This window comes from Daucus carota, chromosome 6 (assembly GCF_001625215.2).
Source record: "Daucus carota subsp. sativus chromosome 6, DH1 v3.0, whole genome shotgun sequence".
NCBI lineage: Eukaryota > Viridiplantae > Streptophyta > Magnoliopsida > Apiales > Apiaceae > Daucus > Daucus carota.
The window spans coordinates 20,863,673-20,880,875 of NC_030386.2; the positions used below are offsets into that span (position 1 = coordinate 20,863,673).

At 32.8% G+C, this 17,203-nt stretch overlaps 2 protein-coding genes across 2 annotated transcripts; both read right to left on the bottom strand.

Moving 5' to 3' along the window:
* Positions 1-189: 189 nt before the first annotated feature.
* LOC108228008 (4-hydroxy-3-methylbut-2-enyl diphosphate reductase, chloroplastic) lies at positions 190-6,440 on the bottom strand. The gene is made up of 10 exons (XM_017403458.2): positions 6,054-6,440; positions 5,683-5,879; positions 2,012-2,191; positions 1,778-1,909; positions 1,582-1,656; positions 1,393-1,498; positions 1,212-1,306; positions 897-1,082; positions 685-771; positions 190-452 (listed from the first exon to the last, which is right to left on the bottom strand). The coding sequence occupies exons 1-10, from the start codon at positions 6,298-6,300 to the stop codon at positions 387-389; spliced, it is 1,371 nt and encodes a 456-aa protein (XP_017258947.1). The 5' UTR covers positions 6,301-6,440; the 3' UTR covers positions 190-386.
* A 1,720-nt stretch (positions 6,441-8,160) lies between these two features.
* On the bottom strand, positions 8,161-13,860 carry LOC108228046 (4-hydroxy-3-methylbut-2-enyl diphosphate reductase, chloroplastic). The gene is made up of 10 exons (XM_017403516.2): positions 13,402-13,860; positions 11,365-11,561; positions 10,581-10,760; positions 10,350-10,481; positions 10,166-10,240; positions 9,971-10,076; positions 9,778-9,872; positions 8,791-8,976; positions 8,624-8,710; positions 8,161-8,483 (listed from the first exon to the last, which is right to left on the bottom strand). Exons 1-10 carry the CDS (start codon positions 13,625-13,627, stop codon positions 8,418-8,420), a joined length of 1,350 nt encoding a protein of 449 aa, XP_017259005.1. The 5' UTR covers positions 13,628-13,860; the 3' UTR covers positions 8,161-8,417.
* Between the last annotated feature and the right edge of the window lie 3,343 nt (positions 13,861-17,203).

The window sequence follows — 17,203 nt, forward strand, 5'->3', positions numbered from 1 at the left end:
CTAATTTTTTGAGCTAGTTTTCTAAATATGATATGAATATCTTATGCAATGATATGGATAAAATTTTTGTAATTATCAACCTCTAATATTGAAAGCACGAATCTATTTCTCCAATCAAGTTATTTTCTGCGGCTTTCGCCTGATGCTGAAATTTTACACAATAGACATTTATCAAGTGATGCTCTCTCCTTTCACAACAATATTTTACTATAGACTCTAAAGGGCATCGAGTATACCCCATAGTTGAAGTAGTACACAACAGATCAATGAAACCATGCTGTACATCAAGTAAATAGTAGTGTTGTCTAGTTACAGAAGATGCAGATCTTTCAGTCTAGTTCCCATTCTCTTCAACTTTTGATGCGGCTATTTGTACTAAGCATAGTCTAGGCCGTTTGCAGGGCTTCTTCACGTTTGATGTCAAATACCCTGATAAGCGCATCTTCAACAACCTGATCAATTCAATTTAGGTACAGTTATTGGGAATTCAAGTCAGTCTCCAATAGTCTCTATATGTATCTTTGCAATATGCATGTTATTATAAAAATACATATTTATTTTCTGTGGAAGTTCTGAATTTTAAGCCACAGGGGATTAAACAAGAAAACAGGGTAATAGTAACTAGCGAAGCAATTTTGTTGCTCCTAAAGAATCATTGATACAATTAACCATTGGTGAGTATACCTTGTCAGGAGTAGATGCCCCGGAAGTTACACCTATTGTGATAGGACCTTCTGGTAGCCAGTTTTCTTTCTCGACCAGCTCCCCGTGCTGTTACAATGAAATCAAATAATCATCATAATACTCTCTTTTTTCTCTTCGTTATATAAATTCTTTTAACAAAATAGAAAGCAGGCAGTAGATCAAGAATCAGGGAATAGCTTGCACAGACTTACCATTAGCTTGTGACTTATTCTATTTCCAGGACCAATTCTCTTCTCACTGTCAATCCAATATGATGGGATTCCACGTTCCTCTGCAATTTCTTGTAGATGTGATGTGTTGCTTGAGTTCCATCCCCCAACCACTAACATAAGATCAAGCTTTTCATCCACCAGTTTATACATGGCATCTTGCCTCTCCTACATAGATGTTGGTATGCGATGAATATAATTAGTGCCACAAATCTTGGATTATGTGTGCGGGAGTAGGAGAGTGGCGCACAAAGCTTGCAACTAATATACAAAATCCTAGGTAAAGAGGTTAATTACTTGTGTAGCGTCACAAATAGTATTGAAACTCATGAAGTGGTTGTTGACATTTTCAACTCCATATTTTCGCATCATAGTCCTCTCTACTAATTTCCCTGTATTTGAAAAACACTAGAAATATCACATGAAGGCAATAGATTAAACAAATGGTAAGATGATTTAAAACTAAAACAGAACTAACCGATTTCCTCTGTTTCTCCCTTCAGCATGGTAGTTTGATTGGCAATTCCAAGTTTCACAAGGTCAATATCCGGATCAAATCCCTTAGATACAGCATATTTAAATTTCTGAAGACAAACCATACAATGTCTAATTAGAGTATAAACTATAAAAGAAACACTAAGGTCTATAAAAAATTGAATGTCTATACCTCCATGAATGCTTCTTTGGTTGAACTGGACCCGTCAAGTTGTCCTCCAAGGATGTAATCACATACATATGTTGCCTAATTAATAAAAAGTTAAATTAAAATTAAAATTAGAGTAAAATCTCATTGTATTTTCTGTACATTGTCATCTGTCCATGACGAAAATAATGAGGAAGGGTGTTATTTAAGATATACATACTTCTGCCATGTTCTTCACAATGATATATGTTCCTGCAAAAGATGCAGTAGCTACGGTCTCTTCATGGGAATATTTACCGTGGATGATGGAACTGTACTCTCCCTTCTTGTGCTTTTCAACAGTATTCCATACCTGTCTTGTGAACACATATACTCATGAGAAGGAATGTATTAGATATATAAGAATCAGAGGCAAGGAGATCATGTTAACCACGGCATTGCATGCAAATAATACCTTAGACACCCAGGGGCATGTAGTGTCAACTATCTGTACATTTTTGTCATTCAAGACCATCATTTCATCCACAGCAGCTCCAAAAGCAGGCAAAATCACAACATCACCCTTGTCAATAACATCAAATTGCTTCTTGCCATCCGTGATTGGGATATCTTTTACTTCCATATCCTCTAACCGCTAGGATAACAAACACAGTCTTTGACTCGTCATTATGAATAGTTGAAAACGTAAGGGTATAATAAGAAAAGATTAAACAAAAAGGTAGCACATTTTTGAATCCTAATATATATGTGGATGCATAAGTTTACCAGGAGATTTTTTGAAGTGTGAACATTACATGTATTAACAGTAACTAGTTGAGCAACAACTAAAATAATTAATCAATGAGAAAATTATGTGTTTTTTTGTTTTCCTTTTTCCTCCCCTAATAATTGGCTCAAAAATTTTATTTCAATAAACACCATCTAACAGTAAAAAATGCATTGGTTCATTTATCATAAGATAAATCAACCAAATTTCTTCACATCCTAAACCAGATTATTGACCCCAAACGAATATCATGTACGTAACATTGCACGTAACTTGCCGCATTTTTGGGTCTAGCATTTAAACATGTTTATGAGCAGCACGCAGAGAGAACTGTAACTAGCTACTTGCAGGTGAAGTCAAGTACCCAAAAAGGCACATTTACAAATATATGGAAATATCCAAGCATCCACTTTACGACAGAAACCAAGATCACATCCCGCAAAAATGACACACCACTACAGATAAAAGCAAATTGTGAAAACAAGCCTGGGGTTCGGGCTTTCAACATGACGGTCAAACAAGTGACCCTTAGACGATGTGGTAGCATGTAGCAGGTAGCCAGTATCCTGCCTAATAATTACTTAATGTATTAATTTGATTGATTATGGAGGTAGATCACTCCTGAAGAAAATACTAAGCCATTATTTGTACCAAAACTCAGTACTGAAGTGCAAAAAGGACCGGTCACCTCGACTAATAAATAATCTGTGATGAAATACTATTGTAAAAACTCATTGCCTCTAGCCAAATAGAATGATACTCATAGGTACTAAAATGTTAGCGAATAAATCCGCTTACCAGACTATGTGATCTGTATAATATCCTGTGGCACAATAACACTGCACCTTTAAAGTTATCATTATTTTTTAGCGATAGGGCTGTAATGAGCTAATACCCTCACAAACAGCTGGGTGTTCGCCTCGAAAAGAGCTCTGTTCGGGTGTGGTTCGATTTATTAACGAGTAAAACTTGAATGCAATATTATAGATCGATTTATTAACAAGCCAAACATAATCACGGTATATTTCGGCTCGATAGTTCATAATTAAGATCGTTAATATGTTCGTGAGAAAAGTTCGTTAACTTGCTCATGAACAAGCATGTGAAAAAGTTCGATTAGTAAGTTTGTGAACATGCTCACAATTTATTGATCTGTTAGTAGTTTATAAACAAGTTCAACTAATATTTTTTTTTATTTTATCAAGCAACAATAATTAAGCTTGTGAGTATGTGCACAATCCAATTATTTATTAATATATAATTATTAATTACTGCCACTATTAGCTAGAGTACATTAACTAATCACTTTTTTTCTTTACTTGTAACTACAATTTGTGTTGTCACAGTTTATTGGGAGGATTGGATAGCCATATTTTACTTCAAGATAAATTATCGGTTGGCAGATGAATTGGTGCAAACTCTAAATTATTATCAGATTACCTCGTTTTATGTAAGTCACTTCTTGTTGCACAATCATATTTTACTAGTCATTTATTTTATATCAACTTTATTATTTTAAAAATTGAGATGTGATTAACTTATTGGTTGATGAATTGTCGTGATTCTAAATTTGAATTTATGATTTATTTGCAATATTTCAAGGTCTTTTTTTAGTTTTGATTTTTATACACAAGAATATTTTATATTTCTCATTTTTAGTACTACTAGTGCTAGTAGCCAACTGACATAAACAGTAACCTGATATCCCGCTTGTGAGCTGATTCACGAGTAATATATTTGATTAATTTGTGAGTATTAAATTGTGAACAAACTATAAACAATCTCACGAATAATATTAATGATTTGTCTCTGAGTACGAGCTTGTGAGAGTTCTCAAACCGTTGGTATACAAATTTTTTTCTTAATGTACCAAGCCCAAACAAATTTTCTGGTTTGATTGAAGCTCGAACTCAAGTTCGAGGTCGAGTTGATTTTTTTTAACAAACGATACATGAGCACTCTAGGATTAGTCTCGGTTCGGCTCATTTACAGCCCTATTTAGCGATAATCGAATATCTATTACTATAAGTATATCAAACCATATCCACACCTCCTTGTGAGAGCTGTGTTTCTTGATGTAGGATTTTAGATGTCTAATAACATATCATAAAATAGAAGAAATAGGCAGCATTGCTGTATAAATCTGATATAATAATGTCAATAGGATATATACAGAGCAAACTAACAAACATTATCTGATCTCCCTAATAATATTGTAGAATTCAAAAATAAGTTAAAATCATTATTCCAACAAAGTAGGCTTAACTTGATCAATTAATCTACATAATCTAACCATTCAAATTCAAAATATTAAGCCTATTTTCAAAACTTGTGCATTATGTATGACTTAGGACACGCCCCCTCACACTTGACAACATAACCTTTTCAGGAAGATCACACTAGGCTCCACAGATTTTTCCAACCGTTCACACTGAGGGGATCCATCTTCAAACCTTTGACTCGGATACCACTTGTTAGGTCGCAACCGATTTGTATTTGGCACATCCAACCTGGTACTGATGAAGTTTATTAGGTGCTTACATACAAGAAAATTATATCCTTATGGTTGTACTTCTGTCGACACCACCCAACACTTGTGTTCACACCGAGGGCTCCCCATATCGTACAACATACAACCGCAACCCATCACCCCAAGACCCACTCTGAACTTTTGGCCTTCCGGGAATGGGCTAGTTTTTGGTGCTGAAGTGAATATTTTACACAAATTTTTCTGGTTGAGTCAGTTGTCTTGTTTCTGCGTTTTCCAGAGTTCCAACAATTGAACCGTCTTGAATTTTGGAGAATATCTGCCTTATTTTCTAGTATCTAAATTCTGAACATTGGAGTCAGATTTTGAGGTCCACATGGTTAGTTTATTGTGTTCAGGACAGAGATATTTGTACCACAATGAGTGTTAAACTCCCTACAGTGAGTTGATTTAAATCAGGTATTTTTGGCCTGAACATGATTACTAAGATAAGCAAACAAAAGTGAATTAGCTATGACATTATATCGTATACACATATATACGTATGACGTATCCATAGAATACAAGAAGGAAAAAAAAAAGCCTCTTTCACTTTGGCCAACAAAAAATTTCTTCATCTTTTTGTTGTTTGATTTACTTATTTTTATTTATTGCTTGTGTTAAAGTTTATAACCTATGGTAGCAAAGCTCTATGTGAGTTTTACATAATCCGTCTTCACTTTGGGTTTTATATAGCGCGTTGAGGTTTGTCTCTCATTTGGGACTATAATTATGATTTCTGTAGTAGTAAACAGGTTCGTCTGTTGTTAATTTATACCTAAAGCAGCACTATAAATACTTGCGAATACGGAAAGAAATTAGAATACAATACCTTATTAACAGTTGGATTATGTATAATCTCATTGGTAATCCAGATCTTATCATCCGGGAACTGTGTCCTGGCTTCATAAGCAATCTGAACAGCTCGTTCAACTCCCCAACAAAAACCGTAAGACTCGGCTAATTTTACAGTCACATTTCCCCATGTGTATTCATATCCATTCTCCTTCAATATCTTGATTACATCACCTAAACATAACATTTGAATATTGAGTATACATACTAGAAGATTTTAATTGGTGTGATTGATGTAAATGCGTGGTAAATTTCATTTATTATTTTTATCTCCGATTAAAATGTGACATGTCATTCGAGAAATTTAAAAAAATGTTGTGTCTGTGAATAGAATAAATAAATACTTACTGGTGTATTCACGGTTCATGAGCTCAAGAGTCTCCTCTTTACGGCCGAAACCTTTCCGATTATAATTATCACTTCTCGTCAAGTTTTTACGGAACACTTTCGCGTCGAAATCAGAGTCGAGAGTCACCGCCGGCTCTCCGGCGTGGCAACGGACGGAATTTGGTTTCCGGCAGCTGATGAGCTTGTTCTCCGCGGAGTAGACGCCGGTGACGGAGGAGAAACGGCAGTATTGCAGAGGAACCGCCATTGAAGTAGCTTAATCAAAGAGAAAGTGCGCAGGTTAGCGAGGGAGGTGAGTTAGTGTAATATGTGATAATGTGAATGGTGATGAATCAAGGCCTGCTGCGCATTTTATCTTGTCCAGACATTCTTATCTTCGTCGTCTTCTCTGGTGTCTTGTTGCCACGTGGAAGTATATAAAATAAAGTCATCACTTATTTTTTTGATGATGCTAATTATTTTGGTGATAATAACATTTTTGCGTCGAAATTTAACAATTAATTATAATATTAATCAAATATATAATTTTGAATTATATATATATATATATTAAAAAATTAAATTCTTATATTTAAAAAGTGAAATCATGAAAACTTTTCATATATTGGTAGCAATTTTTATCTTTCATTTTAAAAAATATTTTATTTTCAGAAATCAAATAAATTTCATAACTTATCATTTTCGTATGTTTATTAGACACTAGCTTATAGCCCGTGCAAGGCACGGGAGCTTTTTAATTATTTATAAATTTTTTAAATATATTTTAAATGGTGTGAAGAAATTTAATTTATAAATAATAAATTAAAATTTTCAATAAAATAAAATTCGAAATTATAATTTGTTTGTAAGTTAGAACTGTGGTAGATACATCATCACAGCCATTAATTGCTTCAAATAAACTATTGTAATGAAGCCATTCCTTTTCTCGTATGTACCCTGCCAAAGTATTAAATTCTTTCTATGAAATTTTAATATATTTTGAGTGGAATACGTTATTGCCAACTCTTATTAGATTATATTTATAAATGTATTTTATATTAGAATTATTATAGTGTGATTTAAATAGCCCGCAAGGGTGGATTAACGCTATTGCGTGATCCGAAGGTTAGCGGTTGCGGGTTCCTAGGTTAAAAAAAATAAAAAAATATTTAATGTGATTTAAATATATTTCAAAAAATTTATATGGTTCTAAATTAAAATTGATAAACATAATTTGTTTTTGAATTAAGAAAAGGAATCATAAACATGCAATAAGAAGGTAGAATCTATTTTGGATTAAGAAAAATTTTTTGTATTTGCTAATCACATAAATCCGGCTTATTAATTTTAAAATATATTATAAAAAAATTGTGACCGTGAGATTTATATGATTCCACGAATAAAACTGGTAGAAAATATTTATTTGGGATTAAAAAAATCATATACACATGAATTTGTTTTGGATTCAGAAAAGGAATTATAAATATGCAAGGTGATATCAGTTGCCTTGTAGAACAGAAGTTAATTTTCCAATCTAGCGGTGCTTATTTGTTCAATATAAGATCCAACGGATGATAAGCTTTTAGACCAGAGGACCATGCGACCAAATTATCTCCTTTATGCTTATTATATATAAGTATATAATTAGAAGAATATTTTTAGTTGTCCAAACAAACGCATAAGAATCAAGATAAATGCATATTTTCCTCCGGACAGAGCCTTAAATCAATCTCTTCAGTTTTCCTTGGAGGAAAAGTCTTTGGTGAACCTGTGAACCAGATATGACCGGTGAACCTGTGAACCAGATATGACCATTGTCCTCCCATGAAAATGTTAGGTACACAAAATACTTTCTATATGCTACTGTTAAGCCCAAAATACTTTCTCAAATTATTGGATATGATAGCATTAAGACCTGCACTCCTGCAATCAACAATAAAATCATGCAGACACATCACCTGTCGGGAAATTTTTCGAAGATAGCAGAAGCTGCCAGCTATCCGCTAGGCAGGAGCTGGGGAAACAGCGGTATCCCAACTACCAATCCCAGTAAGTTACAATGCAAGATATTGTTACTCCAGTGTCTTTTCTAGCCAAGTATCTCTTACTTGTATACCATACTTGAAAGTAAAATTCAAACTCGTGTGTCCATATATTAATACTGACCGAACAGGCCAATGGTATATATAAAAACACAGATAGAACCATATGAAAACATCCCCCTACAGAGTTGGGTAGCTTTCAACTTACAACAGATGCTCTCTTTTGATATATGTATAATATGCTAATGTCACATGGCGTGATACAACACGATCAGAATTATTCATCCGGTATCTGGCTAGATATATTAACAACCACAGTCTCGCACATAAATTCTGCAGTAGTCTATGCCATTTGAAGAGATTCTTCGCCCTTGAGAGCGAATATCTTTACAAGGACATCCTCGACAGCCTGTTCAAGTTTATTTAGAACAAATCAGTTCAGAATTATATGTTTGGAATTCAAGAACCTCAACATCAGATGTGTGCTGAAAGAGCAAAGGAAGCAAGTATGACAGATATACAGAAACAATTTGCAAAAAAATATATTACCTTATCAGGGGTACTTGCACCAGAAGTTACACCTATTGTTATAGGGCCTTCAGGTAACCAGTTTTCTTTTTCAACCAGTTCGCCGTGCTGGTATAATGGCTTTAAGTTAATTAAATGAACAACATAATGCAAACTGGAAATCGTGATTAAGTTGTTAGGAGACTTACCATTAACTTATACGCTATCTTATTTCCAGGACCTATTCTCGTCTCATTATCCACCCAGTAGGATGGTATTTTATATTCCTCTGCAATTTCTTGTAGGTGTGATGTGTTGCTTGAATTCCAGCCGCCAACAACTAACATAAGATCTAGCTTATCTCCCACCAGCTTATACATAGCATCTTGTCGCTCCTAAAGAAATATCAGCATTAGGCACAAAAGGTAAGGTACTGCACTGGTAGCACTTAGCAGATAGCTAGTTGTGAATATATATTTACACATACAGGCTGATGACATTAAGATGTATATAGTGCCTTCTATCTGTAAAATTTATGTAATTGGCAGTTCCACTAATAATTTCAGTACCGCACTACCGCCAATTTGTCAAATGGTACAAAAAAATAACTTGGACTTGCATGAAGTTGATTATTTTGTATCCTGTGTGAAAATAGACCATTGACATGTTGATCACTTTGTCAAGGAATGATCTAGGTCATTTACAGCAATTGTTTAAAGAGAACTTAAGATAAATCCATGTCAACAGTCTAATGAGTCCTGCTGTAAGTTTGCAACTCAGAAAAGCACAGAAATGGACAATAAGGCAAAAATATTTAATCCTATGGAAGGTAACCAGCCCACGCTACTTCCTATACTACTCATTGAAGTTGCTGAAAATTAACTAATTTACCTCTTCTTAAAAAAAAATAAAAAATTGATCATTAAAAGGCTTAAAGATTGTTAATTTTATATTTTCACTTTACTCTCTCATCTTTGACAATGCCTTACTGGCTTGCTTGTCTTAGTGCTGCAGATTCATGTCCTAAGTGATATTCTAGTATCACTACAGCGAACACATTAAAACATAGTTAGAGCCCGAGAAAAAAAACTATAACTTAACAGCATGAAATGTGGCCTGCCATAAAATTTCATATTCACGATTATGTCAAATATTTGTCATCAAAACCTAACACTTAAGTAAGCATAAGAACTTACTTGGGTAGCATCACAGATTGTGTTAAAACTCATAAAGTGGTTGTTGATATTTTCTACACCATATTTGCGCATCATTGTCCTCTCCGCTAATTTCCCTGGTTACATGAAAATATGTTGGACATTATAAATCCGTAATGCAGGATAAAAGATAGACCAAAAAAGAGAAAAAGTACTGTGTGAAACATTGACATACCAATCTCCTCCGTTTCTCCCTTCAGCATTGTAGTTTGGTTTGCAATTCCAACTTTTATCAGGTCAGAGTCCGGATCGAAACCCTTAGACACTGCTTTTTTGAATTTCTGTTGACAACAAAAACTCACAAATCAAAATCATGTCTAGAAGATTAGAGTACAACACAGTACTGAATAGGGCACCAAAAAGATTCTACCTCCAAAAAGGCCTCTTTAGTTGAGCTAGATCCATCAAGCTCACCCCCAAGAATGTAATCAAACACGTATGTCGCCTAAATAAGAGCAAGTAAAACAATTGTCTCAAAATATATGTTCTTAGAAATTCCAGTTAAAAAGCAAGCAAAATATTTCAGACAATAATATACCAAAAAAATAACATACCTCTGCCATACTCTTAATAATAATATATTTTCCTGCAAAAGATGCAGTTGCTACAGTCTCCTCGTGAGAATATTTACCATGGATGATGGAAGTGTATTCCCCCTTTTTGTGCTTTTCAACAGAATTCCAAACCTGTAAAAAAAAATATATATGATGTTTCAATATAAGGTGGATGCTCGACAACAATCTAATCCACTGGACTTAAAAGAACCATAACACGTGACTCTATACCTTGGATACCCATGGGCAAGTTGTGTCAACTATTTGTACATTTTTGTTATCCAAGACCCGCATCTCTTCAACTGAAGCTCCAAAAGCAGGTAGTAGCACAACATCACCCTTATCAATAGCCTCAAATTGTTTCTTTCCACCCTCAATTGGGATATCCTCGATATTCATATTCTTAAATTGCTGCAGTAACAGGAAAAAAGTTACGTTTCGACGACTTAATTCATAGATAGCTGATAGGGTGGTTGAGACTACAGATCCAACAAAAATATTGTTTGTTTTTAAACATTCTGCTTAATAGTGCATGCTAAAATTGAAGTTTTCCGCACAAGGCTTCTGGGTGGACTAACGCATGCAAATACTTCATTAGTTGACCCAGTACAAAAAACAGGATTACGTAAAAGAGTCTGTGTAGTTATCCTTGATATGCAAAGTATGCGTTTGAAATAGTTAGTATGTATTACATAGAGTACCACAGTCATAATGTTACTGGGCCTAATATGCGGAAGAATATAGGTCTGACATACAGTTTCTCTTGTTAATGATTTTGTGCAACATCTTTAGGAAAATGTGTATGCCATTGAGTAGGACACTTTACTTGAAGTTAGGCAGGTATCTCACACAACGGACGACTTATCTTAGATTATACACCAAGCCAACAATGAAACTTCTTACTCACCCATGAACATCATTAGTAACAGATATGTTCTATTCTAATAATAAAACTAAAAAGAGAAGGAAATCAGGCAAAAAAAAAAAGAGAAGGAAAATATGCCAAGCTATATACCTTGCTAACTGTAGGATTATGAATAATTTCATTTGTGATCCATATCTTCTCTTCTGGGAACTGTTTCTTTGCTTCGTAAGTGATCTGGATTGCCCGCTCAACACCCCAGCAAAATCCATATGATTCTGCAAGTTTTACAGTAACATTTCCCCATGTGTATTCATACCCATTTTCCTTTAGAGTTTGTAAGATGTTACCTGCAAATCATATATGACGACTATTATTTTCACCAAACTCTTTACATTGAAGTTTGCTATGCTTAAATTTTCACCGAGGAAATTATTTGGACTAGTAAACAATCAGGAATCCACATATGTAACCATGTGTTCAAAACAATAGGGTAATAGCAGATAAACTTAAGCACGAGCTATATGAATGTTAAATTTTGAATATAGACGTAAGGATTTCTAAAAAATCATTTGTGCCTGCTCAAATGGCCTTCAAATGCACAGATACCTAACGCCAGTTTAAGAAACTCTGGTTTTACTTTTTCATAATGCAAGGGGCGTATAAGATATATATATATATATGTGCACTCAACTCTCCCCTGAATACAAATATACAAATCATTACAAGATTGCATATTTTGTACTGCTAGTAGATAGCATATGCACATATCTCATTTCAGATCTACCAAATTCAACATAATACTCTAAATTTAGCATCTGAACATATATTTCACTAGCAAAAAACATTTTAAACTATTATTCATTAGCACACAGTATTTTTTTGAAAGCTTTATAACTGAGTATAGAAAACAGTAGTTTAACTATCACCGAAGGAGAGAACGGTGGTGTTTGTTTCCAAGAATCAAATCTGGTTTCTGACTTCTGCTTTTCTTGACCCGTTTGTGTAAAGAAGTATAAGCACTTTTAAGAAGCTGGGAATGCTAGCTTCTCTCTCACAGCTTCTGCTTCTTTTCCAAACACTTTATTAACTTATTAACTTCTCACTTCTACTCAACTTCTTTACTATAAGCAAGAAGTCACTTCTTTTAAGTTAACCCAAACGGCCTCCATTCCAAGATAACATGTCAAAACGTTAATTTAAGGTATAAACTTACTAAAATCTACTACCTCCATTCCAAGATAATAGTTTTGCACGTAATTTGAGGTGCAAAAAAATCATATCTCTACATATTATTTTTCAAATTTTCTGTTTTTGAATAAAAATATAGATCTTAAACTTTTATTCAGAAAAAGAAATGTTAAAAAATAATATGTAGATTTTTTTTTTTTTGGCACCTCAAATTACTTGCAAAACGTCAAAGCGACTATTATTTCGAAATTGAGGAAGTATACTTTGGCAAATATCGTTAGTAATCTAGTGGAGTATATTAAAAGAACCCGAGATGAACACACACAAACACACACACGGTCATGTACTAGTACTTCTAATTTACAAGTAGTACTCCCTCCGTCCCATTTTTGTTGTCACCTTTGGTTTTGTGCCGGTCAAATTGACCAAAGTTTGACTGAGATTTGTTAATATTTTATCAATTGAAAAAATAAAAAATATATGTCATCGGAAATAACTTTTAATCTACTTTAAGATGTAATTTTTAATTTTTTAAAATAATGAAAGAATGATTTATAATTTCTGGTCTAAGATCAGTCAATTTGATCAACAAAAATGGAAATGTGACAACTAAAATGGGACAGAGTGAGTATAAAGTAGGTACATATCACGAGCCAAAAAAAGAGAAATCAGCAGTCATTGTACTATGAATTGTTTGTCACACACATGAAGATCTTGCTTGAGCTAAACATGTGATTTTAGAATAAAGACACTGTCATATACACTAAACAACTAAACAAAACCAGGTCTTACAGACTAACTTTTGCACAAACAGCATAAAAAATAATTAAAAGAGCATAACAATTAACAAAAATAAAATAATGAATTTAACAATAGCATTTTGCAAATGCGAAAACACACACACACACACAAACATATGATCAGTAAACAACGAAAAACGTGATGTGATGACAAAATAATACTAGTATAATGCTTAGTTAACAAAATTATAAAGCTTACTGTTATACTCTTTTTTGATATCTTCGAGCGTCTCATCTTTGCGTCCAAAGCCTTTGCGATTGTAATTCGCCTTTCGAGTCAAATTCTTCCTGAACTCCTTAGTATCGAACTCAGAAGTAGCGCCGCACCTGACGGAGGAGACAAGTTTTCGGCAAGGAAGGCGCTTCAATTCCGGCGAGAAGACGTCGGCGGGGGAGAAGCGGGAGAGATGCAGAGAGATTGACATGTTGAATGCTGGGAGAGAGGAGAGATTGGGGGTAGCTGGATGAAATGGAAATAACAAGAGAGAATAAGCGAATTAGATTTATAGGAATAAAAAATAGGGGTTTAAAGTGACAAAAATGTGATTAGCGAGGGAGATGGGGAGTAGCTGGCGTATTGTGAAAATGGATCAACTTCTCTGTAGATTCCCCGTTTGACAAAGCTCAGGAAGAAAGACTGCTAACTTATATGGAGTACATGTCTTCTTATTCTAATTTTTTCATTTATAATTCATTTAATTTTGGGTATTGATCCCATTTATCAATTGTTTTGAGAGGTAGATCTCAAATATATGGTTTGTTATTTGAATCTGCAATCCAAAATTCTATTCTGAGTATCGTTTATCTTTTTTTATTTGTTAATGAAGAAATTATAAACTCGTTTCATTTTAAAACGTGTTATCTTTTGTATCTATTTAATATTTTCATATCCAAATGTGATAGTTCGAAAATCAAAACTCATTCTAATTCAACGTTAATAGATGATATTTATATTTTTTTTATTCTATATGTCACTTATATTAATTGTGATATGTTGAGTTATTTTTCTAATTTTGATATTAAAATATTTATAATGCATCACTGTGTTTTCGTTAAAGCTTATAAATTTTTGTGTAAGTTGAACTCTTACTTTTCAAATGAAACCTAATATTTTTTATTATTATTATAATTAGTATTATACATATGAATATTCAATTCTTATTTAGCAGAGAAAAGAAAATGTTCAATTTCTAGTATATTTTCAAAGTAAAAGAGACTCATATACTAAGAAAATGTTCAATTCTTAATATATTCAATAAATGATTTTAGTTTGTCAAAATTTGGAAGATCCATAAATTAACAAGTTATATGTGATGATGGATTACAAGGATGATAAATAATTGAGTCATGAATCACCGAAATTTATTATAGTAATTATAATTGGTCTCGTAATTTATAATTTTCAACTTAAAAATACACTAATTAATTTTAAGTCAATATCATTAAACTTCAAACACATATACAAATCGATTTTAATATAAATTTGTATGTATACAACTTACAAGTATTAAAATTTGAGTTTGCCTTATTTTTTCACTTCAATCGGGTAGTTATAATATACTCAAATATAATTGCAAAAGATACAAAATAGGATCATTAGTTAAATAATCAAAGTTGGCTTCTTTCATGTATTACTACATGTTATTTGAATTCTTTTTTTTCTTATATAAAAATAATTTCTTCAAATATAGATAAGTATATAGACAATACAAGCAAGGAAAACATGCACAAATGGTCAAATAACATCAAATAACGAGACACTCGATGAGTAATGTAAGCAGGTCACAACAACCACCTATTAATTTCTTTGCGTCCCACCCTCACAGTCCAACTACATCTTCAGCTACACTTTTACGAGGGAGATGATTAGATTAGTACCCTGATATTGAATATAGTTGGATATGGAAAAATTATACGAATTAAATACAAAATACTATACAAATAAAAATGATATGTTGTTGCGATTTGTTGCCACCGCCGTGTATCACAGATATTTGTGGGCCGGCTTCACAAATTGGATCAAAACCAGGGTGTTCTAGTGTTCTGGCAAGTGGCATCAATAATATTAGACTATAGTACTCCCTCCTTCCCCCTCAATTGTTTACATTGGAGGGGGACACGGAGACGACAATGTATAAAAAATGAGTAAAATTAGATAAAAAATGCGTAAAGTGGTGGGATCTATCAATATTTAATATCTATTTATCTATTTATATAATAACTAGCCTATAACCCGTGCGAAGCACGGGCGAACATATAATTTTAATTTGATTATTTATAAGCTTAATATCATTTTATTTGTATTTTTTATTAATTAAATAAAATGGTATTAAATTATATTAGTCGATTCCATATGTGAATGTTTATTTATAAGCTTAATATAATTTTTTAGTGTTTTTTATTAATTAAATAAAATGTTATTAAATAATATTCGTCGATTGGTTATATTTACTTTTGAAAGTTTGTCTTGTGGAATATTTTTCTATATTATAAAATATTAGTATTAACAATCAATTTGTTTTTCTATATGTGAATGTATAATGTGGTTTTTGATTAATATTAACTCATATTATTCATATGTCATTGCATAACACATAATACTATTGTATTTGAAAACATTTAATTATATTAAAATATTGAGCTGAAATTGTTAGTTATTGGAAAGAATTTATTCATTTGAAAATTTTAGTTATTAAAATGTTTTTATTATCCATAACAAAAAAAGTGCAAGTGTCCCATAACCATGGCAAAAACAAATCAATGCTTTGGAGTAGTTGTCCTGGAGCTTGGAAGCCAGCTTTTAGAGAAAATCTCCAAGCCTCTGGAGTTCAACTCATACGACTGTTTATGAAAGAATCTCACATCATTACTTTGGTATAAATAAGTTTGTTTAACATATATCAAGGCAATAGCAAATTTTTGCAAACATGAATAGCAATAAGCTGATGGAAACTTATAGATAATATTTTAACGTTTTTAATTTTATTTTAAAACATGTGAAAATAATTAGTGTGGTAGAGAATATCTTTGCAGTTGAGATGGTTTCTTACCAAGAATTATGTATATGCATATGATAATAGGTATTTGTTTTCTGGCAGTATACTAAAGTTAGCAATATATAACAATTAAAAAACAGATAAAGAGAGATGCAATAATGTATCCTCTTCTTCTCAGTACTCAGTTTCTATTAATAATTAAAAAGCCGGATAATAGACATGCCAAACATGAATAGCATGATGTTTGAATGTACTTGGGAAATATGCTAATGAGATGTTATGACTTGTATGGATCTCCATCTCAGCAGACATGAGTCAGAAAATTTAAGTTTAATATGGAGCGTCTATATGTTCAAAAAGAAAGAACAGGCGCATTCTGTTTGCATGTAGACCGGGTTTCTAATGAGACCTATAACCTATTGCTCGGAGGTTTGAAACTAAGGTTTATGCACCAGTAAGAACAAGAATGAAGAAACCATAGATGTTATAATCAAGTCCTTTGTACCTCTTTCATCTTTACACCTTCATAAGGAATCTGCAACAAAAATGAAAAAAGATCATGTTATGCCCATAGTTGGTGCATTTTCGGATCAAACGCTTTACGTGCATTATTCATTCTTAATCTTTCAATGGTTTTGAGGCAGCTGAAACTACCAAGAACCAAGAAAAAACACAACAGGACTGTGCATAAATTAAGAGTCTAACCAATATAATAAGTGGAATTTCATTAGCATAATATAATAGCTTACACATATTTACTTGTACTAAAACACTAAACAAAAATACTGACACAAATTTATAACATAAGGACTATAACACCAGACTTTGCCAATTCAAACATCGATGAAATTAGAAAGATGCAAATCAGTATGATACCTTCTCTTGTGACACCAAAGATTCGAATAATAGCAGCAGGACCAAAATAATTAGGCAACAACTCTTTGTGACTCTCTCCGATCACATAATCAATTATCATCATTAGGAAAGAAAATAGGTAAATAAATC

What these genes read in the sequence shown, in the direction of transcription:
- LOC108228008 (XM_017403458.2), bottom strand. Translation starts at nt 6,300, where the DNA reads ATGGCGGTTCCTCTGCAATACTGCCGTTTCTCCTCCGTCACCGGCGTC. An exon ending in TTGTGAAGAACATGGCAGAA is followed by an intron (nt 1,657 to 1,777) that starts GTATGTATATCT and finishes TTTATTAATTAG; the next exon opens with GCAACATATGTATGTGATTA. An exon ending in CCAAAGAAGCATTCATGGAG is followed by an intron (nt 1,499 to 1,581) that starts GTATAGACATTC and finishes GTTTGTCTTCAG; the next exon opens with AAATTTAAATATGCTGTATC.
- LOC108228046 (XM_017403516.2), bottom strand. Translation starts at nt 13,627, where the DNA reads ATGTCAATCTCTCTGCATCTCTCCCGCTTCTCCCCCGCCGACGTCTTC. An exon ending in TTATTAAGAGTATGGCAGAG is followed by an intron (nt 10,241 to 10,349) that starts GTATGTTATTTT and finishes GCTCTTATTTAG; the next exon opens with GCGACATACGTGTTTGATTA. An exon ending in AGATAGCGTATAAGTTAATG is followed by an intron (nt 8,711 to 8,790) that starts GTAAGTCTCCTA and finishes CCATTATACCAG; the next exon opens with CACGGCGAACTGGTTGAAAA.